The sequence below is a fragment of the Plasmodium knowlesi genome, assembly GCF_000006355.2.
Source record: "Plasmodium knowlesi strain H genome assembly, chromosome: 14".
Taxonomy (NCBI): domain Eukaryota; phylum Apicomplexa; class Aconoidasida; order Haemosporida; family Plasmodiidae; genus Plasmodium; species Plasmodium knowlesi.
Window position 1 is genome coordinate 986,376 of NC_011915.2, and position 27,396 is coordinate 1,013,771.

A 27,396-nucleotide genomic window follows, 5' to 3' on the forward strand; every position below is an offset into this window, starting at 1 on the left:
AATTTCTAAAAAAGTGAAAAAAATGGGTACCTCCGATGCCGTTATTCTGTTCGCAGTTGGCTGATTTGTTTTTTTTAAATATATTGGCACGCTGTGCAAATTGGCAGAAATATATTTATACTATCCCTTAATCATTTTTTCGCTGAAATATAGGGATGTTTCCGGACGGCTTAAAACGTTTTCCCATTTCGCTTATCCCTCCGCCCTTACCCAAGAAACACCTTTAAAATGGTAAAAACGAGACAAGCATTGTCTAACCGTGGTTTTTTAAAAATCTTTCGTTGTGTCTGTAGAACTGCTATCAAATTCAGAACATACATGCACATCAACCACTGTGTTCGCAAATTGAACAAGATTGGCTACAGGCTTAGGGACACATTTCCGCTGCGTTCGGAAGAACAAAAATTAACTATTTTCGAGTTGCACAGCGCGTATATATGTGTATATGTATACATACCACCCATACGTACCTCCTTAGGGATACCCCCCCCTCATTCTGCTACAAACTTGCACTACATTTGAAGCGCAAAAAAAAAAAAAAAAAAAAAAAAAGAAAGAATTATTTAATTTTACAAAGGGAATTTATACCATTTTAAACGATTTGAACAATATGACTTTAATGTACAGTTAAACTTGTTTAGCCCGTCGTCTGGGGAGATTGTAACAGCAGGGGGGGGGAAGCAAATAAAAGCTTAAACACAAACAAATTCATCAGAATATCAACAAAAAATATTCATTCACCCGCATAAAGCATATATATATGTGCGTATGCGTGGATTTATACATAATACGGGTAATGTACAAAATTGATGTATACATTTATGTAAGTGCGAAGGAACACGTAAATTTTTCTTTTCCCTTCGCTTCTATTATTTGCCTAAGAGTCATAATTTTTGTTTAAAAATCCGCAATACTTCATATTATTAGGAAAAAAAAAAAAAAAAAAAAAAAAAAAAAGGGAGCCGGAGAAAGTAAAATTTCATTCAGATTTATTTTGCCCTCAGTAAAAATCCTCACGTTTGTAATTTTTTTTTTTTTTTTTTTTTTTTTCCTTTTTTTTTTTGTAAAACAAAATATTTCGAATTTTTCATTGTTATTTTTCTCCGCACGTTCTTTATTTCGTTGTACATTATATTATCTTATTTTACCTTTTGTCGACGTTTCCCTTTTTTTCACGTTCGCCGATTCGCCTGTATACATTTGTACGCATATGTATATATGACATGTAACGTATGATGTATGATGTATGACGTGTGCTCACCTGCTCGCCAATGAAATAAAGCCTGCTTCATTTTCCCACAAACGCATCGCGTGCAGGTTGCCCTTCAGATAGCTATATATCACTTCCCTTTTGAAAATAAGAACTTTCATATGGCTAAGAGGCATAAATTGAAGATTACCATTTTGCCTATATTTTTTTTTGTAATATTCACCGGGATTCACACCGTTTTTACCGCCTTTGACAGGAATGACTGTAAGTTAAATGAAATGAAAAAGGGTCCTCGTGTGTACGGCATCATGGGGTATTATGCCACCACGCGTGTCTGTGCATTATGCATGGCCTAGTTTTTACCATGTCATTCTTGTATACCACATTCGGCTTGTGCAAATGAGTCCTCCATGTTCAGTGGATGTCTAGTTTTATGTTTAAGAAGAATGGCGTTCCGCTAAGGTCCACTGTACCTTTTTCATTTATGGGTGTGCACTTATCTATTCGCACAATGGAATGCTCTCTTTCCGCGCTATGCAATCGTTGCACCTGTGGATACAGATTCATCTCCATCGTGTGTTACCCCCTCTTTTTTTTTTCCCCCCCTTAGGGTTAATGTTTTACACGAGCTGCTCTGGCTCAGGGCAGGTAAAATGGGAACTGCTGGGGGTCTTGACCATTTTGAACAGTCTGATTTTATTGCTAAATGTGAACTACAAGGAAAACATAAACCATTTAAATAACAAGAAGAGCGAAACGAGTGACATAAATGACGATTTGATAAATGTTGACATGAACGAGTTTAGCAACAATGAGAAGGACGAAAGCAGCGATGAAAGTGAAAAAGAGAAAAAGTACAACAAGATAAAAATAAGATACCTATACAGCATTAGCAACTCTAGAGTCTGTTATTATAGCATGTGGATCTTATGTTACTATCTGATATATTTTTTGTGTTTCCTGAGTTTTTTATATGGTATTAGACTATTCCAGAACAATTTAATTAATATATATACAATCAGGACATGCAGAATTGATAATTTAGCAAATTATATTTTATCTGAAAATACCTTCATAAGCCTATACTGGGCCATTATCAATTTTAACGTTTTTATGAGTAAGTACACAGACTCCTTCTACATTTCAAATTATTTCAAATTGAATATACAATTTAGCACAGGGAAGAAGAAGCTTCTTTTTTTCTTAAATTATGCTTATCAAATATTACTAGTAAGTTATACGATTTATAAAAATGTGGATCTGTATAATAAAGGGCTGTACAATTTGAATCAAATTGTGTGTGCCCTCATCTTCCTCTGTCTAATCCTCTATACTATTTTAGAAATCACATATGTTTTGGAAATAAATAAGCCCTGTTATTATGGTGTTACCAAGTTGTCTTTCAACTACATTTGGGCCATCATATACCTATTTGTGATTTTCATTTCCTCCGTCATTTTTTACTTTTCTGTTTTTCCTTATTCCATCAAAGACCAGTATGTGAATTTTCAGATCATGCTCTGGTTTTTTTTTATTTCCCTAACTTACATAAAAAGGAACCAATTGTTTATAAAGGTTTGAATTTTCTTTCTTTCGAATTTTCGGAAAGTCACATGTGGGCTAGCTTCCGTTCCGAACGGGGGTGCTGTATAAAGATGCACCTTTAAAAAAAGGGGGGGGGGGTAGAATTTGCACAAATGCAAGTGAGACAAAGGTGATTTTTTTTTTTTTTTTTCCAAAAATACCCACCGCGTGCGCACGAAATTCCATATATAGGCTATGGTAATGCACGACTTCTAAGCAAAGAATTATAAAACATTCGATGATCGTAAAGGAGGAGCGTTCGTTCGATTTTTTTCCGTTCATGAGGTCCATGCACATGGGTCCATATATGTTCCTACGCGGTAATTCGCGAATGAGCTTATGCACCTGCGCAAATGTTCACTTCAAAGGGTAAAATCGTTCGTATAGCAAAAGGTGAAGATGGCCCTTAACACAATCATAGCAGCGAGGCGGAGAAAAAATGTGTAACCCGTCCAACCTGCAAAAAGTGACATCGCGGTATGCCATAAACATGAACCCGAGTGTACATCACCATAAGTAATGAATTCTCATGCTAAACAAGTGCAGACACATATGTGTATACAAGTTCATAGAATAACTTTCCACCCCATCTGGAGGATAACAGAAGAAAAAAAAAAAAAAAAAAAAAAAAAAAATGGACACCCTACCTGACGTCGAATCAGCCTTTCTAATTTACAATTTTGAAAACAGTCCAATTCGAAATGCAGAAAAATCGAACATTATAAAGCAGTTTAACAATAAAATTAAGCGACATGAAAAGGTCCTACTAAATAGCCACTACAAACATGTGAATAATTTTTCCTACTCTACAGATATATTTCACAATTTTTATAAAATAACAGAATATTATCTTTTAAAATATGTTAACAGTATCATTATTGATTCTACCCTATTTTTTAAGTGTGTTCACCAAGTAAAAAATGGCTCCTCTTATTTGGCTCAAAATGATGAGGAAAAATTACAAGAGCGTTTTTGTCTAAATGAGCAAGCTGAGGAGGGGACCAAATTGTTGGGGAATTCAGAAACGAAAAATGAAGATCCAGCCGACTTTACCTTCGATTGTGTACTTCTGCGCAACTTTGTAGAAAATTTCAAAAGGGTGAACAGTTCAAGTGTGCGAGTTTCCAAAACCAGTGGAAAGGAAAACAGAAGAGGATCGTCGCACAAGAAATATGTTAGTAAAGATGCAAACGGGGGAAGTACCACAAACAATGCAGAAGCCAACCCAAGAGGAGGCAAAGAGGAACCTCAAAACTACCCTTTTAGAAAATCCTTCCTGTATGAACTGTGTGAAGTGTACAGCCACTCCCATAACAAGAAAAAGAGAATGATATGTATTACAAAAATATTCCGCAAAATTGTTAGCAGGAAGCAAATTAGACAATTTATATGCGAAAATGACAAGAGGAAAAAAAAAAATTACCTACGATTTTTTCTGAATTTATCATTGGGCATTTTTATATACCTCTACATGCACAAATATATCAAAAAGAACTACAGAAATGTGGAATTTTTTATATTTTTGAATAGCCCACAAAATTTTCAAGATATATATGTCAACATGGTACCCCAAATGGAAAAGCAACAAATTTGTAGCTTCATCAAGTTTGTAAAGTTGCTAAACATCCGGATGTTTCGATACCTCTACATAACGTTTTTTGTGAATATATACAAGTACGTTAACTTAATATATAACGTCACGCTTTTGACGCTTTACAGCTATTTTAAATACTTAAATGAGTGCATAAATGGTGGAAAGGAGTTATTCTCACTGGAAAGGCAAGAACAAATAGAGGAGGGAAACCACCTGACGGAAGTCCCCACACACATACGCGCCAGTCACACAGCATTGGAAGGAACAAGTAGCAGGAGGGAAAAAAGAGAACCGAGTGAAATCGTAACAAATGAGGATAGCCAGGGTTTATCACTTGGGAGAACCATGCAAAACTACGGAAGCGGTTTGAAAGAAAGCGTAGACACAAAAAGCACTGCACCAAATATATATCAAAACTATGAAAGGGTGAATAGCGAAATAGGTGAAAAAAATACAAACGAACTGAATAACAAAAGAGAAGCGGAAGATACGTCAACTTGGAATGGAAGACAATACGACAACCCGGGCCCCGCTAACTACAGCGAAAAACATACGCACGAAATAATCCTCAGCTGTTATATTTACCTTTTCATATTTTACCACTACATAAGGGAAACCAGAAAAAAGATGAAATATGAAATTCTAAGAATACAAAATGATGTTAAAAAAATGATTGCCTTATTTCTTAAAATATATGGCATAAATAAGAAAGGCAGTGATGATGAAAACAGGACGACGGGTGAGTGCAAGAAAGACGGGACAATAGATTTGCGGAGAAGTCTAACGAGTAGCGCGAATACCACCCAACCTACTGTAGATTCTGTTCATTCCTTATATTTTAACTTCATACAGATGAGCAAATGCTACAGAAGGTGCGTAAAGACGAATTATGAATTGATTAAATCGGTTCACACGTTCCATTTATTATTAAAACACTTTTACAAATACTTCCCCATTTTAAATGTAAAAAAGGATAAGTGCATGATATATAATTATTGGAACAAGCATTTTATACATTACGCCAAAAGAGTTGAAAAAAATGGACAAGTTGAAAATGTATTTTGTACGGAAGAAAAAAATAGACAGAAAGGAAATGGGAACCCCCCTTTGGACGTCTTTAAAAATGTGAATGATTACGAGATGGATTTTTTTTACTTTCATGAAAGGAAAAAGGAAGAAGAGGAAATCATCATAGATTTAGTGCAGAAGAGGGAAGAGGAAAATCTGGACCATTTATTTGGAGCTGGTAAAGGAGACAAAGTTTCGTCTCCACAATTTTCGCAGATCGGTGAGGAGGCGCAGCCCCTATACGAGAGCGAAGGCAAAAATGAGCAAAAGGATGAGCAGAAAGTTGAGCAGAAAGATGAGCAGAAAGATGAGCAGAAAGGTGAGCAGAAAGGTGAGCAAAAGGATGAGCAGAAAAATGAGGAGGAAAACGATGAGGCAGACGATATGGAACCATTGAAGAGGTTGTTCCTAAACTGCGTTAACAATGGCCTAGATGCTCTTCTTCTCAACGCTGGTACAGAATTGGGGGGCACTGCGGGGAAAATGGAACGAGACGGATATGCCTCAATGGAGCACATCCCAGACAGTGGCAATATTTTCCCTCCGGACGATTCTCACAACGGTGCCAATTTTTCTAGCCTAAGAAAGAGCCCCATATTGCAGCTTCTAAGAAGTAATATAAAAATTTACCGAAAAATAGATACCATGATGGAAACCTTCTCTAGCAACAAATTGGAAGGAACAATAAAAAATTGCCTGCATGATCTGAACAAATATAACAAGAGCGCTCTGGACATTTACGACGATTGCATTTTCGACATTCAATACAAAATTGAAAAAGAGCCCACTTTGGAAAGTGAAGAGTTAAGAAGAAACAAAAAGCTATTACAAGTCAAAATATTCTTAGACTATGAAAAACTGTATACGAAAAAAACAGTTGAGACGCAAACACCTGTTTCTTTTTTTAGAAAAGAAAAGGTTATTCAAATTCCAAAGGATGAAGGAGTTTCCACAACATCGGAACAATACATACAGGCGAAAAGGGTGGCGAATCCTATTTTTTATTTGAAAGATATATATGATTAAATTGGGCTCCCGTCCAACAGTACCTCATAGGAGGGTGGAAGTTATTCACCCCCTCTCCATGCACAATCGGGTTATCCTACCACATTAAAAATGACAGTATTATTATAACTTGGCGCTTACTCTATTTGCACATTTTACTTCTTCGCTTCTGTGCACTGGTGAAAATAACTTCTTCCGCGGTATAGGAAGTAAGCATTTTATTCCATGCAGTATGTACATCTGTAAGTACTCTTCAGAGAATCATTTTTTTTTTTTCTTTTTCCTTTTACATCTGATACCTGTGCCAGTTTGCATCATTTCACGCACCCCCTCCTGATCAATTATTTGTGTGAGCTCTCCGTCGATTTATTTTTCCACCCATTTGTAATTATTACATAAATTTGGTGTCATATTCCTACATTCGTATATATACACAAAAATATGTAAAAAAGAAAAAAAAAAAAAAAATATTCCCCAAAATTTCTTCCTCTTGTATGCATCCTCTGATGATTACATAGGTGACACATTTTTTCCCTCCTTTTGGTATCCCCATTATTTTTTTTTTAATTTTTTTACTTACACCCCTGTTTTGTAATTTCCGCAAAAACATGGATTCACGTAGAATTGTGGGAAAGAGAAAAAAGGAAATCTCCGTTGTGAGAGCATGACGCAAATGACAAAATTTTTCTCTCGCTTAAAATGCTGAAAAACGTTTTTGCGAAAGAAAAATGGTGCAAGCGCTTTCTACGACTGAACGAGCGGCACATTCACAACAGCCACTTGAATAAATCGCTCAAAAACAGATATAACGAAAAGGTGAGAGATAAGTACCTGGATAACATTTACAACAATGAAATTAATGTTAGCACCATAAGTAAGAACATAAAAAACAAGAAGGTTGACTACTTGAGACAACTGATTTATGATGAGGCCGAAGGTGATGAGTATCTTTTGGACGAGACAATTTTGGAGGAAGTAAAAAAGAAAAAGGGAAAAGGCATCACACATGGAAGGAACAGTAACAATAGCAACAGCAGTAGGGGGGGGGATGAGGGAGCTGCGTGTGCACTGCCCGAGCAGGACAAGGCAGAAATGAGCGAATCCAAGTACAAGCAGGCGATAAGAATGTACAATTTGTTGAAGTTAACGGACAAAGCCAACATTTTCGATGAAGATGTTTTTATGAACATAGATAGCAAAATTAATCACGACGTTTATCAATTTTCCCAGAAAAATATTCTACATGACTGTGAAAATGAAGTGAAAAGTTCGGAAAACAGTAAGAGAAGCAGTTATATAGATGGTCGAATGGTGGACAACCAAAACGAAAATTTGTCTTCCTCCCTACCGATGGAAAACCAGGTAGACACCTTGCGAAATAGCGAAACGAGCTGTCATGCCAACCTAGACGATAGCAATTTTATGAGTATTACCAAAATGAACCTCCCCATATTCAACCCATCTAGTTTCTGTCTAGCCATAGAAAGTTTAACCAACCATATATGTGATGATTTAATTTACTTATTTGGGGATTTTATGGAAGAAAAAAAATTACCTACAAAAGACGAAAATGATAGACTGTACAAATTTATGAACTATTTATGCGAATTTTTTTCCCTAGAAAAGAGAGAAACTGATGTAGATAGATGGATGGATGAGGTATACAATAAAATAAAACCTAAATTGCCATCCGCCTTTCGCAGTATGAAAAACGAGTATGTCAAAAACTGGATCAAAGAACACATTAAACGAGTCCTTGAAAATGAAAAACGAAATAATCAAATGCTATATAAGGAAAAATATTACAATTTGGGTAACGATTTTCCTTATGATAACTTACCCATGAATGAAAATAAGGGGGAGGATCCTAAAGCAGAATTTTCCACTGAAAAATTAACAAACTATTTTAAAACCATCATTGAATTTTTCCTGGAGAAAAAAGTGGACTCCAATTTGGAAGAACAATTAAATATGATGTTTTTAAACTTAAAAAAAATCGGACTGGATAATTGGCTCAAAATGGACGTAAGAGATTTTGAAAAATATCTTCTCAGAAATAACAACTCCAACTTTCTGCAAATAACAGAAAATGACAAGTACGTTTCATACTTAATGTTAAAATGTGCGAGTCGGAACATTACGGATTTTTTTTTTTACGAAGAATTTTCTCCTTTTCATCTTTTTAATGAGAGACCAAAATTTTCCATTGAGGAAAAAATAAACGCTTTGCAGCCGAATAAACACATACCAGACGATGAGTTAAAAAAAATGATTTTCTCAAACGAGTCTGCAGTGACGATAGTAAGTAAAAATAATTCTGGCCATGTTCATCACGACATGGACATTGATCTCTTTCTTGAGAAGGAAAAAACGTATAATATGAACAGATCCTTAATCACGTACACTTTTGATGAAAACACTGATTCGTACAGTTACAAGTATAAGCAAATTCCAAACACTATTTACGACCATAATACGAATAAGTATATAAGGGAAAAGGAAACTATTGACCCTATGCTAAAACTAAACGAAATGAGGTCCTCCATTTTGGAAGTTAAACGCATGATGAGCATGACAAAAGGTTAGTACACTTTTGTGTGAAATGTGCATACATTGGGGGGGGAAAGCTCATACTGCGCCTCATCTGTCCTTATTATATTTATATTTATATATATATATATATTTTTTTTTTTTTTTTTTTGTGGGAAAAAAGTTGTCAGCACGCTCGAAACGGTCTTATGCATTTCCTTCTTTATTTCTTACCCCTCGCAGATGGACGCGTGTACTACATAAGAATCATCATCGTGATAGGAAACGGAAAGGGCGTATACGGCTACGGTGTGGGGTTCGGAAAAAACATTAAAGAAGCGAGAAACAGCGCCCTCCTGAATTCGATAAGTAACCTAGATTTTATAGACTACAATTATAAGAACTGCGTTCTAAATTTTCCAGTCAGTGGGCAAGAATATTCTTCCCATGTTAAAATAATTCCTAGACCATTAGGGAGAGGATTGAAAATAAACAGGAAGTACCTTCCCTTAGGCTACATACTTGGGTTAGACAATGTGAAAATCTCCTTCAGTGGAAGTAACAAATGGATGAGTAGAATTAAAGCACTGAAGAGATGCCTTAACAAAATTGTATCTATTAAGACTCTATGCAAAATGACGGGGAAAAAATACGTATGCCATTTTGCACCTCATTATTGTACTAGTCATTGGCCAGACTACTGGTTTAAAAATGTTTTAAAAGAATACAAATATAAAATTCAAAGAATCCAGAAAAAGAGAGCCATGGTATGCAGAAAGAATTTCAGATCCAACATTTCCAAAATACCTGAAGAGGTCCGACCCGACTTCACCCCCTACACGTGGAAGACGCCCATACAGAAGCATGTCGAGTCGCAGAAGATGAGGAAGTACATCGATAACAACGTATACCACGTCAATGTCTTTTGACTCAGAGCGTACCTATGCGCATATACATATCTATACACTTATGTATATATACATATCCTAAGGGGCGTCCAAGTTCGTTTGCCTTGGCAAAGGAATCAGAGATCTCCAATTTTTTTTATGGGCTAATTTGGACAACGGCTAAATGGAGCATCCCTTATATCATACCAATGTGTGCCTAAATGGCGACATTATTTGTGCTCCTCTTTATATCCTAATGGCAACCACCATTTAGCATTCGAATTTACACACATCATACTACAAATTTTTTCCCTCCTTGTATTTCTCCAACACCATCCACCAATTATGTTGCCATACTATCTTTTTCTAATTTTTTTTTTTTAATTTAGCTTTTTGATCAGTTTTATAAACAAAAAAAAAAAATAATAAAATAAAATAATAAAATAAATTTGTAGAATAAAAAATACGAAGATGGGGATACACACACGAGGCCATACGCACAGGGGTATAAGCACACGCGCATAAATGAATAATATCCAATTTGTGGTGGGATACCTTCTTTGCTTTTTATTACAAATTAAAACATTTTTAAAATGTAAAAAAAAAGGGGGGCAATAGGTATTTACAACTTTTAATTCAAAATACAAACAACAAAGGAAAACAAAAAAAGGATCCTCCTCTGTTACGTTTATTTATTATTATTATTATATATGTATATATTTTTTTTTTCCCGTCTTTTTTACTTTAATTAACATGTCAGTGTTCCTTATTTATTATTAACTGTTTATCTTCGAATATTTTTGGAGTGCTAATATTCATTAAAACGTAGAATCCGATGTAGAGGAAAAAAAATATTAAGAAGATGACTATCAATTGGGATAGGATGCTCTGTAAAAAAAGGGGGGGAGGGAAAGAAGAGGACCAATGAGAAGCAGGGGCATGCAACGGGCACCTTTACACAGGCAGATACTAGTACGTACACTTATATATTTATATATACGGGCATATACAGATGGAACTATTTCTCTCGGTTCACACTTACCGGGCTCGTGTGGAAGACATTTTTATTCTCCTTTGCATCTTCTGGATTGTCGAAAATGTCGGTTTCCTGGCACGTTACAATGTAGCTTATATATTTTGGGTGCTTCTGGTAAATGAGCGGTATGATATCTGTGCAGAAAAGGGGAGAATGGTTCAGCGCAAAATAATTTTAGCTGCACTTAAATGGGCAACCATAACTACACACACATATATATACGTATGCTTCTTCTCAACAGACGCACATTCCCGTCACAAGTTCTACTGATTTTCAAATCTGTTACCTGGTTTCCCGTTAACTGTGTACACGTATATGGAAAAATTATTCGTCTACAGGTGGGGGAGGGGAAAACAGGCGGGGTACATACGCAAAAATGAATGGACTATTCGGAATCCTTCATCTTGAAAAGAGCTCTCTCTTTAGAGGATTCAATTTATCCTCTTTTTTTTTTTTTTTTTTTTTTTTTTTTTTTTGCATGATCCGGAAAGTTTACACACGTTGTAATAAATTTGGTGGACCCGCTTAATATATCCTCTCATATGTTATCGTTTCCTCATTAAAAGAAACACCGTTGTCCACACTGGTCACTTACATCCTCCGATTTGGTATACTCCAGGGTTTCCAACTCGTCTGTAGGAAAAAAATAAAATTAATAGAATTATCATCACTATCGTCATCACGGATAAATTTATCATGGCAAATGCACAGGATGCACCTTTTTTGGAGTATTCCCCTACATACCTAAATATTTGAGATTCCTTCCCCTGATAAGATCCTTAACGTATGCGCAGTTTTCATTTATGATGACTTGGGATTTCTGTAAAAAGGTCGTTACAAGGAAATGATAAAATGAACTAACCGTACCGAGGCAAGTGAAACAATAAGAGGGTGAAGCGGATATCAGAAAAAATATGCACATATATGCGTTCATACATAAAAACGTGGCTAAAGGCGCAAGTTAAAGAATACACATGTTAGCATATTACATTGTAAATATTTGCATATGTTGATAGTATGTCCACATTCTTCGTCTGCACAGGTGAGAAAAAAAGTGTGATGATTAATTGCTAAAAAAAAAAAAAATAGTTTTCTTCGGGGGGGGGGGAACACTTGGTTGTTCCTTACTTTCGTATCTAGGAATATGTTAAAAACATTCTGAAATAGGAAAAAGGGAGGGGAAAAAAGCATGAAGGACGGAAAAGTGTGTAAATATACATACTATACCCACTAACTATATGACATACAATACGCAGGTATGTACAACGATCAGCGTAATCGCTCATATATTTTTTTCCTACATCAGACAGGTTTAAAATGGTTTCCTTGTCAAAGCCTTGGATAACTTCATTAGAGCTGTGAAGAGGGTAGAGTAAAAGTGATTAGACACGCAAATGATTACGCTGGTTCTTACATATATGTATTTATACTGGTAAGGCGTAGTAAAACACTCATATTCGCCCAATTATGTGAACAAAGAGTGAGGAAACTCCGTGCAAGTTAATGTGCCCTCGTGGACGGTGCCCATCTGGTGTACTTAATGAGGGGCATTCAACATGTCTCTCATCATTGGAAAGGTGAGAAGCGCTTTCGCTTCGATTTGTTTTCGCTTTTTTCTTTTCTTTTTTTTTTTTTTTTTTTGTCTCTCTTTCGCTCTCACGCTCGCTTACTCCACAATTATAACATCACACTGGACATAATGTAGCAAGAAGCAGAGGAGGGATAGAAGAACAGAAAAAAGTCTACGCATTTTTTACGAATTTGAAATATATAAACCTATCGAACGTTTATGGAGAAGGTCGTCGCTTCTATTCAAAAGGTGGACTTAATTTAAGAGTATCCAAGGGAAACTCAAAAAAAAAAAAAAAAAAAAAACTTTTATCTAAGGTTTTTTTATGAACGTTTCCAAGAATCATTCAGTACGAGCGTAATGCGCAAACTGAATACTTTTTTTTCGAGAAAATAAAGGAAAATCAAAAACATCAAACACATAAGTTTTTATAAATATGTATATATGTATTCATAGCGATGAGCTCCTTGGAATTGTTTTCCCTACGATTTTATGCTATATATGTTATGGTTTTTTTTTAAATTTCGTTTTGCCTTATGCCTTTGCCTCCATCGGTTTTTACTTTCACGTGAATGTATGATGTATATATATATATATATAAACTCATGCGTGCGTAATATACATGAGCGCGCATATGTTCATGACATAAATACGTGTATACGTTTTGTACCAATTCGTATGTTTATCTTTTTTTTCCCCTTTTTAATTCGTTCTGTGTGCGCTTAACATTCCAACATAGCAATTGTTTTTTAGCTTTCGAAATTGCGGGAGCAGCAAAAATTAAAACCTGTTAACATGGCCTCACCATGTGGAAGAGCACTTAAAATTACATATTTTAAAAATGCTGTATGGTATATTTTATCAAAATGTTTAAAAAAAAAAAAAAAATGCAATTTTATTTGTTTTATGATTTTGCTGGAACGAGGAAATATGTTAAAAGGAGGAATACTTTTGCGACAAAAAAAAAAAAAAAAAAAGAAAAAAGAAATGTAACTTAAAAAGAGGAAAAAATTGTACATACGTTTTATAAGCATTGTCGTGTGGTTAAAAATGATGCCACCAAAAGGTTCATGTAACAGGTTAGAAAAAATACGGAATATAAAATGAAAAGGGGGAAATACCAACTGTGGGCGGTAATTATGTCGTAAAGCATGTGTACCCATAATGTGTATATTTACTTAACTAAAAAATGGCTAATCTGCCTTGGCGATGTTTATAACTGAAAAAAAGCGCATACAAGTGGATAACTTCCAAGGGACAGTCACATTATTCTTTCAATTTTTGAATTCGCTTATTCCACGCTTAATGATCTGAAAGTGGAAAAAAAGGGTAAGTGGAAAATTGTAAGAGAAAATTCAATGTGAAATGTGGAAATTTTGAAAACTGTAGCTCCCTCTATTCATCTACCTCGCGCTGATGGACACACAAAAGGAGCAGGCGCGTATACGAACAAAGAAGCATGAGAACAAACGGATTGACATACGCATGTGCAAATCACCACGGCGAGTTATTCTGTAGGGCCCTCCCCCTCTGGAGCAAAAAAAAACGCAGTGATATAGAACTATGCCGAAACTTGCATCACGTGCAAAATGCTAGACGTTCCAAGTAGACACATACACTTTCATCCCCCCCCCCCCCCCCCCCCGTGTTCGGACAACATAACGAAGGGCTTTGTGCCTTAGGCGCTCTCATAATTACCGATGAAAGAAGACAGTCAAAATTTTTTGCCGGCGTAAACATTTTGTACTCATCCAAATGTATAATGCTTTTGTTTTCCAAATTTTTTAATTCATTAACAGGATCACACATGTGTATGTGTTCGAGTTCCTTTTTATTGTGAATGTAACGCGTCCTGCGTTTTTTGCTATTATTTTCTTGGTCAATATAATTTAAAATTCTGTGCATGGTTTGGCTGTCTATATCTTTAATATCCATTATGCCTGTTTTGATAAATGGCTTTAAGATTCTGCTAAATTTTTTGACCCAACCGTTACCATCGATTTCACCATTTGCTGTAATTAATAACAAGTACCTTTCGTTTTCTACCCTTAATTTATCAGGCAGATAAAAAAAACTCGTCAATACTCTCACCTTCAATGAACTAGACATGTATAAAAATCGCTCAGATATATATTTGATTAATTTGTTGTTTAATAATTTCGATGCTTGGGAAGATGACCAGTTATTTTTTATACACTCTAAATATTTTATGTACTTGTCACTGATTTCATTGCTTTCTTGTTCATTTGTTTCTTCCTTTTTAGTTCCCATTCTCTGGGTGCCATCACCCTCCTTTTCGACCTCTCGGCCATTATCAGAACAGCCTTCTGCGGCAGGATCCTTCTCATCTTCAGCTTTTTTCCTCTGCCCCTCCGTTCCTTTACCCTCGCCCATAGAAGTAAGGGTATCGTTTTTTCCCATTAGGCGTGTCGAATGTGGATACCAGTACACACGTGCATACAGGCGCGCAGGACATATATATACACATATATCTACGTACACATGTACATATGTATGTCCTTCTTTTTTACACTGACATACATATATATATATATGTGTGTAGAAATCTGCACGCATGGAAGGAAATACACACTTGCACAAATTGTATCATTCACATCAAAGTTGGATAATGTCAAGTGCAAAATTTTTTTTCCACTACCCTTGGCAAATTATCTTGTGTTCTTCTGCAATTTTCAAAAAAAAGGAAAAAAAATGTCATTCCATTTCCCCCCTCCCCTCTTGCGCTAATTTCCACTCCGTTTACACTTCGATCATTCTCTCATCCTTTTAAAGCATTTTCGCAGTTCGCATACTTACGTCATTTTTTCCGTCACAAGTTTGTAATGTTCATTTTAATTTTCTAACTGAATAATTTTAGAAAGTGTAATAGAGAATATCAAAGTCCATATGCATGAAAAATTTTTACCAAAAAAGAAGAAAAGGATAGCATATTGTAGTATAGTTTGATGCAAACAAGTAAAATTTATCTGTGCATATTTTAGTGAAATGCTTTTTACAAATTTTTATTTCACAAAGAACTTAAAAAAAAAAAATAAAAATTTCATAAGATAAAAGTTTTTGAAAAAATCATGGTTCAAATGATTGATTAAAAAATACAAAATTAAAAGCATATGTAAAGGTTACCATAGGAAAATGTATCTCTTTAAAACTTTATGTATATAACTGCGGGAAGAATTCCCCCTACTAAGACATGTTGTATCTCACCCCTTCTATGAAAGCGTTACACACAGAGGCAGGCGCTTGGTTTGGAGTGAAAAGTAACGTTCACGTGTGTGTGTGTGTGTATACATATGTGTTAATAAATGTACGTATCTACCTATGCACGTGTATTACATACGTTATCGGACAGGCATGGAAGAATATAACATCATCATTTGCAACCATTTTAGGTATTTATCGGGGCACCCTTGTTAACAGCGCGTTTCTGAAAAGCACCGATGGCACCTCTCTTGTAGGCAACTGCGTAGTTACCCCCTCGTCTTCCCAACAGTTTCAACTTTCCTCACTGATTTACAAACCCATGGACGAGGCAATTACGTTGAGCATTTTCGCACTTGTGAAACCCTTAGTGAACAACGAAAAAAAAATAATACCTGTTTTTATTGAAAATTTCGTACCATTTCTGCGCAACTGCCATAGGAGTGACAGATTATTCAAACGCTTGAAGAATTAAAGATGCACTGATCCTGTTAAAAGCACTTTTGTGTTATTTGTTTTCTTTTGCACAAAAATGAGTAAGCAGACACACTTGAATTAACGATTTACAAAATGAAAAAGAATACGTGAATGAATTTTCGTAAAAATAACAGACAAAATTAAAAAAAAAAAAAAAAAAAAAAAGAGCTGTTACTTATAACGCTGTATAGTTAATGTTCTTATTATTAATAGGCTAAAAAAAAAAAAAAAAATTGTTATATAAATAAATTAATAGGTGATTGCAGTGTCACGTTATTACATTAAAACATTATTATGACTTTAACAAACATTGTAAAAACATTTAAGCGGCAAAAAAAGGTTATTAAAAAATGAAAACAATTTTTTCTTTTTATCTCTTGAATTATGTTACAATTACGCACACATGTAGAATTACATATATTGCGCGTACAAGATTAAAACTTTAAAAACGATTAATAGGTTTAATATTAATACAAATAAGTGTACATACGACCTAGTAAAAACAGCATATTATTGCCAAACGACTGCTTCGTTGGAACGTCGCTTGAAAATTTTTTCAAACAAATTTATAATTAAAAAAAATAAAAAAAAATAAATTCACCTCCTTCTGTCTTCCACTTGTCTGTACAATCAAGCAAATTGTACTTCCAGGCGAGGTGAATAATTGATACCCAGTTTCTTTTCTAGTACACAGGAAAAACAATAAGGAACACACAAGCTACAGTCCACGCTCCACCATCCACCTTAACAACCTTGCAACAAAATCAGGTGTGTATTATGTTGTAGCAAGAATTGTTGTTGCACTCCGAATTGATATAATTCTCATAATCATCTTCCTGATAATTCCCATCGCTATTATTATTATTGTTCAAATTATTCTCTGCGCAGGTTCCTTGTTTAAATTGCATTACACTATTCGCGGTATTTTTCCCAGCAATGTACGTGGTGGAATCGCTAAGGTAGTTGTTATCTTCAGTGAAGTAAAAATTTTCTGATTTTATTGGCGGGGATTGATTGTTCGTACAGTTATCGCTAGTAGCGGAGTAATTGTTTTGATCTTGAAAAAAAAGATTGTTCAGGTAATTATTTTTCATATGCATGTCATCCATGGCGGTATTGTTTACGTAATAATCACAATACTGATTGTACAGGTGGCTCATGTCGTCCACGTTCTCCATAATGGGTATGCTACTGCTGTGGTTGCTGTTGTGGCTAATGCTATTTCTTTCGCTGTTCCTGGCGTCGCTCGCGGAGCCGTTCATTGGGCCGTTCATCGATCCGTTCATCGCTCCGTTCATCGATCCGCTCATCGATCCGTTCATTGATCTGTTTGGGCTTACTCCATGGAAGTCTTTCCTCTCTTCCTTCCCAGAGGAAGAGAAATTTTCATAGTTCTTTATTTCATCGTTACTTAGAAGAAAGTCCTCATGGTGGGCATTCATCTTCTGCTCTGAGCAGTTGTTGTTCATACTATCCAAACTACTGGGAGATACAATTTTGCAATCCATATTTGAATTAATATATTCATTGCAGTTTGTGCAGACGGTTATAAAATCATTAATTTTGTATTTCCTCTCATGTGTACATACCTTTTCTTCACTATCTGAATTAAAATTATACACACAAAGCATGTCGTTCATATTATTTTTGTCTTGACTCATGTCATTCATCTCTGGCTTGTAGGATGGAGTAGCAGCCATTTCCTCACCCTTAATTTTTTCATCCATTTTTGGCATATTTAACATGTTTTCATATATGTTATATTCACTGCAAAAGTTGTTTTTAACGGGTGTGCCATTTTCCTCCTGATTCGCAAGAATCGGTAGTAGTATATCCTTAAGCACATTATTGTCTTCCACTTTATTATCTTTTAAATATCTGTTTTCGTCTTCACATGAGAGTGCGTTACTGTTGTAGCCTTGCTGTTTCTCACTCGTCAGATCATTCTCTTTATTTGCCAAATTGCAAAAATTGCTAGCTAAATTTTTTAGATAATTTTGGAAATTCTCTTTCTGCGCATCTGATGCTTTATCCGAAAGGACATGCGCAAGGGCTGCTTTAAATTCGTTGCTAAAATACTGGAGGTTTTCGTTCAAATTACACATGTTCAGCAAGCCATCATTTTGTGCAATCGTCACGTGTTCATCATTATTGTTTCCACTGCCACCGCTGTTATCATTTACGTTATTATCATACACACCGTTTTCAAACCCGGGGGGGTGGTCCAAATTCCCCGTGATGTTACCTCCCATATCGTTATTCATACCACTGCGCAATTCGCAATCGGTAGTGACATTCTTCAAGTTTATACGTTCACCTAAATCTAGGTTAACGTCCACATTGTACTTATCTTTTTCTCCCATCATTTCGTTCGAATAGCTAAAATTGCTACTTAGGTAATCATTCCTACATGGGTCATTATTCATGGAATTTTTTCTGCCCATATTTTTACATGCCATAATTTTATTCGTCATATTTTGGCTTCCTACGCCTTTATTCATGGAGTCATCCATATCGTGGCCATTTCTCTCTGCAATATGTAAGTTAAAATTGTTATCAGCCCCACTTTGCCCATTTACCATGTTCATATTTTTACAATCAATTTCCTTTTTCCCGTCCTCGTTTTCCATTACAACGTAGTTGATGTTTTCCTTACTAATGGGGTGACTTTCTCTGGCGCCTCCGTCTGCAGAGGGGTTTCTGCTAAAGGGGTGCTCGATCATGTCCTGGTAGAATCCACTCTGGGATGGTCCGCTTTGGTGCAGCCCATTTTGATGAACACCACCCTCGTTAATACCAACCTGGTATACCCCATTTGGGAACATTTCCCCCGTGTAGTTATCATAGGAGCACATGTTGTTATTGCTGTACATTTCGTTTGATCTGAACTCCGTTTGATTAAAATCGTTCGAATTATAATTGTTATTCGTGAACCCACTATTGCCTCCATTCAAGTGGTTCGCATAATTCTCATTCAGGTTCACATCACTGTCATCCATTTTCCCATTTTCCACGACATTCGTCTTATCAACAAATTTTCCCAAAAGCGTGTCTACTAGAACATTTTCGTCCACATTTTCCAAAAGGATATTCATATCATTTTCGCTAATATTATAATTTAATTTCTTCATATTTTCTACTATAAATTTCTTCTTCTGGAAATTTAAATCCATGGGTAAAACATCCGGACTTTCCTTATCTTCCACAAATTTTGTATTCGTCATTGGACTTGTACTTCTGTTCATGTCGTAGTTTACCGGGAATTCCTTGTTCTGATGTTCGTACGTGCCGCTGGCCATATTGTAGGCATTGTACAGGTCCGTACTTCTCACGCCTCCATTACTGCCGTTCCTACCGTTGCTATTTCCCCGAAATTGTGACACGACAGGATGATTACTGTAACCCTTATCGTATGAATTATCATAGTAACCGTTAACATAGTAATAAGGATTCTCAAAATACATTTTCCCAATACTGCTACTGGGTTTCTCCTCCCCATTGGCATATTTTTCATCGTAAAAATTGAGTGTCGGACCACTGCTAATCATGTTGGACTCTGTTAATTTTTCTTTGTTCCCCTTTAGGTTCTGATCCGGATGTTTAATTATACTGTCAATTATTACGCTTCCTTTTTTATTAATCATGTTGTCTATCAGTATATCATCGTTCGTTTGATGAATTTGATAGATTTGGCTAACTGGAGAATTCTCATTATTATATATCATTGTGCATGCAGCTGTGGTACTAGTCGTTGTGATACCAGGTCTCATAGCTTCTGCTGTAGTAGCAACTGAAGCATTTGATGTAACGCCAGTCACTATATTCGCCATGGAAGCATTTTCCGTGTTATTGAATTTTTCTCGCGCAGTTGTTTTTTTCACTTTTTTATCCTTTCTGTCAATTGGCGGTCTTCCTGGTTTTTTCTTCTGGCCATTATTAGTGTTCATTTTTTTGGCATCTCCATCAGTACAGGGAACACCTTTGTTCAAATCCACGTCTGCTTCTCTTTTCCCTTGTTCGTAATTATTTGTAATATAAGCATCTCCTAAAAGCCCATTATTCATTGTACCATTTAAGTTTATTAAATTATTATGTGAGTTTGATGCACCATCAGCTGTTTCCAAGCTAGCGATATGGTAATCCTTATTTTCGGCTAAATTGACGTTCTGCCCCCTCTTCTTAGAGTTCAAGTGGGACTTGGAACCGCGGGGTTTTCTTCTACCTCTGCTGTTGTTCTCTGCGTTACCGCGTGTGCATAAGTCGCCTCCGTCAGGGGGTACTCCAACGTGGCTTCCCTCAACATGATTTCCACTGACATTATTCATGCTTACATGATTTCCACTGACATTATTTATACCGACATCATTACCACTGGCATGGTTCACCCCGACATGATTACCACTATCAATCTTAGCGCTCATGATGTTTCCTCTACCAACGCTGCGATAGCCCCTATTACCTCTACCGCGACCGCCTCTTGGACTGCGGGTGCCAGGTTTCTTCCTCAGAATGACATCCTCGTAGGGAATTGCCTGACCCACGCTTGGGCCATTTTCTACGCCCCAAACGAACAACGAATCATTCGGACCACCCTCAACACCACCGTTGCTGTTGTTGTTATTGTTGTTGCTAATTATGTAATTGTCATCTGCAAGTAGTAATCCCTCGGTCGCTTCGGAAATCATGAACGAATCGGAACTCCTCATTTTGTTAAGTGCAACATTATTTTCCCCATCCAGGCAATTTTCCAAATGGTTGGGATTACACAATTCGTTCATAACAGCATCATGGTGATTTATCGTTATATCGCTTGGGGGAAATGTCGGGATCATTCCATCTCTCATATTTGACAACCCATTCTGGCTGTTCCTATCGGAAAATTCCTCTTCATCCGATTTACTTTTCTTATGAGGATGTATGTTATATTTCTTCTGCAGAAGCTCTGGATTTTTTACTAATTTAAGGCATAGTAATTTTTTGGACCATTCACTTCTAACCCATGTGTTTCCTTCTTTGATGAGAGTCTTCCATCCACATTCGCATTTCATTTTAACTTTAGTTCCATCATTATTTAGCCACTGACTCATGTACATTTTCTGATGACATGAATTACAAATTATTAAGGGCACGGGTTTTTTCCACCTTGGACTTCTAACCCAATTATTATTTTTTTTTAGAAAATTCTTAAAACCACATTTACATAACAATTTAACTTTCGATCCAATGTCATCAAGCCATGTGTGTACCCACATTTTCGAATTACATTCATCACATAATATTTGAGGTGCTTTTCTTTGTTTAATATTTCCTCTTCTGGACCAGAAAAAATCCGTTCTATCATAGTTTCTACTTCCACATTCGCATATCATAATAATTTTTGTTTTGTCTTTATCTAGAAATCTATTTGTTACTAGCAACTCTTTGCACCTTGTGCAAAATATATGGGGTGCCTTCGGTTTCCTTTTATCCTTTTCATCGAAATAACAGTTTGTGATTTGTTTCCATTCATTATCCTCTTTGATACATGTAAAATAACCGCAAAGACAGTAAAATGTGATTGTACAATAATTTTCCACTAGTATGTTTTTTTCAACTAATTCTTTGTACATGCTGATTTTGAGATACTTTAAGCTTTTAATTTTTTCGATAATGTCGGAATTTTCTTCCAACTCCTTCATCACATCGCCCGTACTTTTCGCTTCCACTTTTTGATCCGGCTGATCCGGTTGATCCGGTTGATCCGTTCGATCGGTTCGATCAGTTCGATCTGTTTTATCCGTTTCGAGGTTGTCACTTTTCGGTGGGTTCATTTGGTTCTCTTCTGATGCGCTCCTTGTCACATCCGCTTCGCCCTCATCTTCGCTCAAGTGTTTTCCGGGACTGCAAGGGTCCATCATCGTGTGGACACTCTCGTCATCGTTTCGTTTGTCGCTCTCGTTACTGTTCACGGATCCATCTTGTGTAGCGCATTGTGCGTTATCCTGTGGATCATCTTGTGACCAATTTCTTGCACCCTCTTCTGGACCATCCCCAGGGGCTTCTCCCTTTCCCATTGCTGGAACCTGCACAAACTCATTCCTCGCACTTATCTGAATTTTAAACCCATAGAGACAGTTGGAGCATATTAGATTTTTCTTCTTTTTCTTAAAAAGCACTGTTAAGTTATCACTAAAGGATTCATCCTCAATCGATGGTAAGTTCACACCATTAATGGAAGCTAGGGGATCGATTCCTTGGTATATCTCTTTATTCTTTTTGTAGTAATCCTGTAAGCAAATTCTTGATTTTATTTTTTTCTCCAGTGCTGTTTCGGATTTACTTTTCTGGGCTATAAATAAGTTCACGCTTCTTTTGGGTTTCCTCTTGGATTTAAAGTCTGTTTTTATATTCATTTCTGCGTTTACATTAACAATGGAATCATTTATAACCCCCATTGAGCATAATGTTCCATCTACATCAACATGGGATCCTTCCAATTTAATATTCATACCATTTGCCATCACACGGTCTGGCGTCAGACCATCTTTAGAATGATTTATCACGCCAAATGGTTCTCCAAATGGCATGGTACTATTTACTATCCCGTATGTCATCTCATTTTTACATATCCTGATATCATTTGCGTGGAATTTATTGTCGCCTACGCATTCATTGTTTCCCTCCTGCTTCACTAGAATGAATCCTTTTTTGATGCTGCCCTTCCTTCTTCCGCCTCTCTTTAACCGTACGGATTCATTTTCTGGTGCCATATTTTCAGCATCCGGAATACCGACGTAAATATCCCCTGCTTCATCATTTTCTGTATTCCTTCTGGATATATCTATTTTATTTTTAAGTTTATAGGTTCTTCTTTTCTTCGGAATTCCGCTTACTACTTCGCCATTCTGGATAGTATAGTCGTCTGGCGTACCTTTATCTTTCTTTACTTTCCCCCTTCTCTTGACGTACTTATTTTCCCCTGTACCGTCGTTTCCGTTTCCGCTGATGATATTGCTACCGAGGGGGTCATTTCCAACGTTCATCCCAATATTGTTCATAACATTGATGCTCACAATGCCCTTGTTCACTGCGTTCTGGTTTTCCTCAATCTTCACTTTCATGTTCCCTTCAAACGATCCGCTTAATTCGTCTCTCAGGAACTCTCCGTGGGAGGAAAACATGCCTGCAATTACCTGATTGTTGGATGTATAATACGTGCTAGAAAGGTTTTCATTCCCTTTCTTCATGCCGCAGCTTGACAGTTCAACATTGTTGATGCCACTACCGCTCAGGTTACTGTTGCCGTGTTTATCCTTCATGGTGCCTACCATATCGCCGGCAAATGTTGCCTTTTTAAATATATCATCCCCCTTCGCCAAGAATTCACCAGTGCCTATACGCACAGCGTCGATATATGTAGCCCCATTCGCTCCGTTCCGCGGGTCGTACATTTTGTTGCATTGTACTTGGAACGAGGAAGCTGAAATGGGTTTATCCGTGTAGGAGTTATTATTACATGCACCGCTGATCATGCATTTGACCACATCCGGGTTCCGATGTGGAAAACTACTGCAACTGTCGCTCCGGAAAAGGTTGCTCTCATTATTGTTACTTCCGCTGCTGCTAGCGGTGTTACTACTTGACATTTGTGCGTGCTCATTCATTCGCAATTTCTTGTACTTCCTATCCACGGCCCGTTTTGCACCCTTAGTCGCATGCCCTTGTGCTGTGTACTCCCCAGTAGAATTACCATCCGCGAGGAAACTTATAACTCCCTCGTTGTTTATATTTTCTCTACTTAAGGATCTTCCAATTTTATAATTTCCAGCACCATGTCTTTGGTAGTCTACTCCACTTTCGTTGATAATATTTTCGTGGGTACCATCTTCATGGGTGGCATTATGCCCAATGACTAAATTATTATTCTCCTGACTATCCCTCGAAACGGGGGTAAAAATTAGCTCCTTATTTTGGCTAGTGAATATTCCGTTTATGCTTTTATTGTGACTATGCTTGTGAACACTCTGATTCTGTTTCGCTGAGCCTCCCTTTGCGCCATTATTTGCTCCTACAGGTTCTGCGTTGTCCATCGAAATTGGTTTCCAATTTTCATTCTGCTCGTTATTTTCCTGATCCTGTGTTACTAATGACGTGTCAATGCTTCCCTCTTGGCATTGGAATTGATCTGGATTATCGTTTTCCTCGTTGGTATTTTTTTTAAGCTTTCTTTTTCTCTTCAATGGTTTATTCATTTTAATCATTTTATTATTTTTTTTATCAAAAAATAAAACAGTTTTGTATAATTCGTCCTTTTCGTTTATGCCGGTAAAATTTGAATTCATGCTCAGAGTCAATTTATTTAATTCTTCTTCACTTATATTCAGTTCTGCCAGTTTGATGGTCCCATCGTCCATCTTAACGTTATTTATGTCAACGTTGTTTTCTGAATTTATATCATTGCTGTTATCACAGGGTATGGAGTTGGTTAGTTGCGCATTACTTTCCACTGGGGTGTTGCGTTTTTTCCTGCACCTTTTATTAATCCCTTTCCCGTTATTAGCGAGTCTTTGCTCGATATTGTTTACGTTACAGTTCGTTCCCTTATCAGTTTGCCCATCACTCTTACGTATATTTATATTTTCCACGGAACCGTAGGCACTTACATCATTTTTCGTGTCTTCATTATGCAGAAAATTTTTATGATAATAATCTGACGTTTGGTAGAGCAGATTATTTGCACAAGTTCCATTTTCTACATTTGTATTTACTATATAATTTGAGCTCTTTCCATCCATGCATACCTTATAGTGCTTGTGTAAATAATCATTTGTGTTGGCCTGCTTTATACCTTCATTGTTATGTACTGGATAAATAAAACCCTTTTCTGCACTTTCATTTTTCACGTCCTCAAATGTTCTTCCGTTGTAGAGATTGTTACGGTACACATTTTCACTGGCATCATTCATTTGGCCTTTTTCACTAATCATATTATTATAGCGCGTGGAGAGGAGCATACTTTTACCATTTTCATCATTCTTTACATTTTCATCTTTGCCCTGAAGGTTCATGGTATTTCCCTTATCCATTTGATTATATTCTTTACTCAATTCTGCCACATGAAAGGTTTGTGCTTGGTAAGGGAAATTCTTCTCTGTCATTCCTTCGGAACTAAAATTATCATTATACACAATTGGTTCGTTATTTATTTCCTCTTTTATGCAGGTCGTGTTTTTGGATGCTTCACCTTGCGTCATTAAGTATACATCTTCTTTGCTCACATTTCTTTCTATCAGATTGGTATGTATGTTCATGCTATCTTCATTTAAACTGTTCATGGTGCTTAGCGAGATGGCATCGTTCAGTGCGTTTATACCGTTCAAAGCATTTATACTACTCATTCCGCTTATATTGCTCAAGCCACTCATAGTGCTTAGCGCGCTCATACTGCTCAAGGCGCTCATGTTGCTGATATTACTTATGCTGTTCGCGGAGTTCAGGGTGCTTATCCCGTTATGGGTGCTCCTCGCACCAATGGTTCCTATGCCACTACCCCCGTTGATATTACTCAACGTGCTTGTACTATTCACGCTTTGTGTGTCGTTCATGGTATTACCCATGTTCATCCCACTGGCATCAAACAAATTATTCTGGTTGGTACCTGCAGCCTGACCTTTCAAAAGGCCTGATTCATCACTAGCCGCATTGTACAGAACTCCCTTATCATAGTAGTCTACGTCCACAGAATTCAAACTATTTAAATTATTATCCTCTGCACCCATTTTCATGAAATTTATGTAGTCTGAGTTTGCCTTATCCGAAAATTGATTCATCTCCTTAACGATATTGCCTTCCATTATTTTCTGTAGATCGCTGCATTCTCCCATATTCTTCAAATGGTCAAAATCGTTCATACGGGTTGGGCTCCCCATGTTCTCTACGCTGTTCGTACCGCTCATACAGCTCATGCCGCTCATCCCGGTTACCGCCTCGTAACTCATCGAACCAACATCTGCACTAATATCAAAATGACTCCTTCCCATGTTACTTAAATGGTTGTTTGTGAAGCTGTCCCTCATAACCTGCATATTCGAAATGTAATCATTCAGCTTATTTCCACTTACATCCTTCATGTCGTAATAGCGCATACTTTCAAATTTCGTTGGTGTCTCTTCATTAAGGGGTTTGTCATTGTTATACGTTGAGGGGTCTCCATTATTTACCTGATTCTGTCTGTTACTTAGGCTCATGGACACATCCTCATTACCAGCAAGCTCTACATTTTTTCCCTCTGTACCACTTCCACTACTTCCGCTGTTTTCATTATTTCCCCTATCTCCACTACCTTCTGTGTTCGTTTTATACTCACCCTGTTCACAACTCTGTGCCGTTTGCCCAATTAGAACATTTTCCATCGGTTCCGTCCCCCTTCTGTCCTGCACAGTACTCCTTCCGTTACTATTCGTACTCTTCGTCGAGGCACATATGTTACGACTTTCCTTACAAGAAAACATCGTAGACATTTCCTGTGTACAATTCATGTCAATCTCAAAATCTCCTTTACCCTGAATACCATACATGTTTAATGCCTCCCCGTTCTCATTCCTGGTGTAGATATACTTTCGCTCTTCCTCTATTTCATTGGGCATATCATAATTCGTAAGATTTTCATTCCCTTTCCTTTGCTTATTCCCTCTCAGGTACATGTTACTGTGTGTTCCATCTGGTAATTCTGCACCGTTCTCATAATCCCACTTCATGGACACGATTCCATTTCCGTTGTATTCATTTTGAAACTGTAAGGGATCGAAAGACTTATTCAAATTTGATGTGCTAGCGCTAATGTTTTTTTCAGAAAGTTCGTGGTTGGTATACTTTTCTTCTGCATCTTCATTTTCCTCACATGATGTCATATAATTTTCTACGGATTCACCCCGGTTGTCTCCGTTTTCGCCTTTGCTTTCCGCAAAGCCATTATTGCTTCCACTATTGTTATTACTGTTATTGCTACTGCCGGTATGACTCTCTGTGGCACTGCCACTACTGCTGTTGGAGCTTACTCTTGTTTCATCAAAGTTTTTCTTATATACGCAATATGCATTTTCATGTTGTTTTTGCTCTACGTCCATAGTTTTACCTGTTTTCTGGGTTCTAGTTTGATTCGTACCACTTTTCCTGCTTCCACCTTCTGCCCTGGATGTGGGCTAACCGAGGATTCTCTTACGGGACGATTAGAAATAT

The 27,396-nt window shown here is 36.8% G+C and overlaps 6 protein-coding genes across 6 annotated transcripts; 3 read left to right on the forward strand and 3 right to left on the reverse strand.

The window, feature by feature from the left end:
- Nucleotides 1-1,371: 1,371 nt before the first annotated feature.
- On the forward strand, nucleotides 1,372-2,791 carry PKNH_1422300 (GPCR-like receptor SR25, putative; the record flags this gene model as incomplete). Its single annotated transcript, XM_002262075.1, has 2 exons — nucleotides 1,372-1,474; nucleotides 1,821-2,791. 2 exons carry the CDS (start codon nucleotides 1,372-1,374, stop codon nucleotides 2,789-2,791), a joined length of 1,074 nt encoding a protein of 357 aa, XP_002262111.1.
- Nucleotides 2,792-3,428: 637 nt separating this feature from the next.
- On the forward strand, nucleotides 3,429-6,482 carry PKNH_1422400 (conserved Plasmodium protein, unknown function; the record flags this gene model as incomplete). Its single annotated transcript, XM_002262076.1, has 1 exon — nucleotides 3,429-6,482. The coding sequence occupies one exon, from the start codon at nucleotides 3,429-3,431 to the stop codon at nucleotides 6,480-6,482; it is 3,054 nt and encodes a 1,017-aa protein (XP_002262112.1).
- A 678-nt stretch (nucleotides 6,483-7,160) lies between these two features.
- On the forward strand, nucleotides 7,161-9,919 carry PKNH_1422500 (uncharacterized protein; the record flags this gene model as incomplete). The annotated part of the gene is made up of 2 exons (XM_002262077.1): nucleotides 7,161-9,042; nucleotides 9,234-9,919. The coding sequence occupies 2 exons, from the start codon at nucleotides 7,161-7,163 to the stop codon at nucleotides 9,917-9,919; spliced, it is 2,568 nt and encodes an 855-aa protein (XP_002262113.1).
- Nucleotides 9,920-10,633: 714 nt separating this feature from the next.
- Nucleotides 10,634-12,663, reverse strand: PKNH_1422600 (conserved Plasmodium protein, unknown function; the record flags this gene model as incomplete). Its single annotated transcript, XM_002262078.1, has 9 exons — nucleotides 10,634-10,765; nucleotides 10,920-11,047; nucleotides 11,200-11,245; nucleotides 11,509-11,546; nucleotides 11,658-11,733; nucleotides 11,903-11,947; nucleotides 12,042-12,071; nucleotides 12,215-12,269; nucleotides 12,584-12,663. 9 exons carry the CDS (start codon nucleotides 12,661-12,663, stop codon nucleotides 10,634-10,636), a joined length of 630 nt encoding a protein of 209 aa, XP_002262114.1.
- Nucleotides 12,664-13,757: 1,094 nt separating this feature from the next.
- PKNH_1422700 (negative elongation factor A, putative) lies at nucleotides 13,758-14,904 on the reverse strand (the record flags this gene model as incomplete). The annotated part of the gene is made up of 2 exons (XM_002262079.2): nucleotides 13,758-13,793; nucleotides 14,182-14,904. The coding sequence occupies 2 exons, from the start codon at nucleotides 14,902-14,904 to the stop codon at nucleotides 13,758-13,760; spliced, it is 759 nt and encodes a 252-aa protein (XP_002262115.2).
- Nucleotides 14,905-16,943: 2,039 nt separating this feature from the next.
- PKNH_1422800 (conserved Plasmodium protein, unknown function) lies at nucleotides 16,944-27,284 on the reverse strand (the record flags this gene model as incomplete). Its single annotated transcript, XM_002262080.1, has 1 exon — nucleotides 16,944-27,284. One exon carries the CDS (start codon nucleotides 27,282-27,284, stop codon nucleotides 16,944-16,946), a length of 10,341 nt encoding a protein of 3,446 aa, XP_002262116.1.
- Between the last annotated feature and the right edge of the window lie 112 nt (nucleotides 27,285-27,396).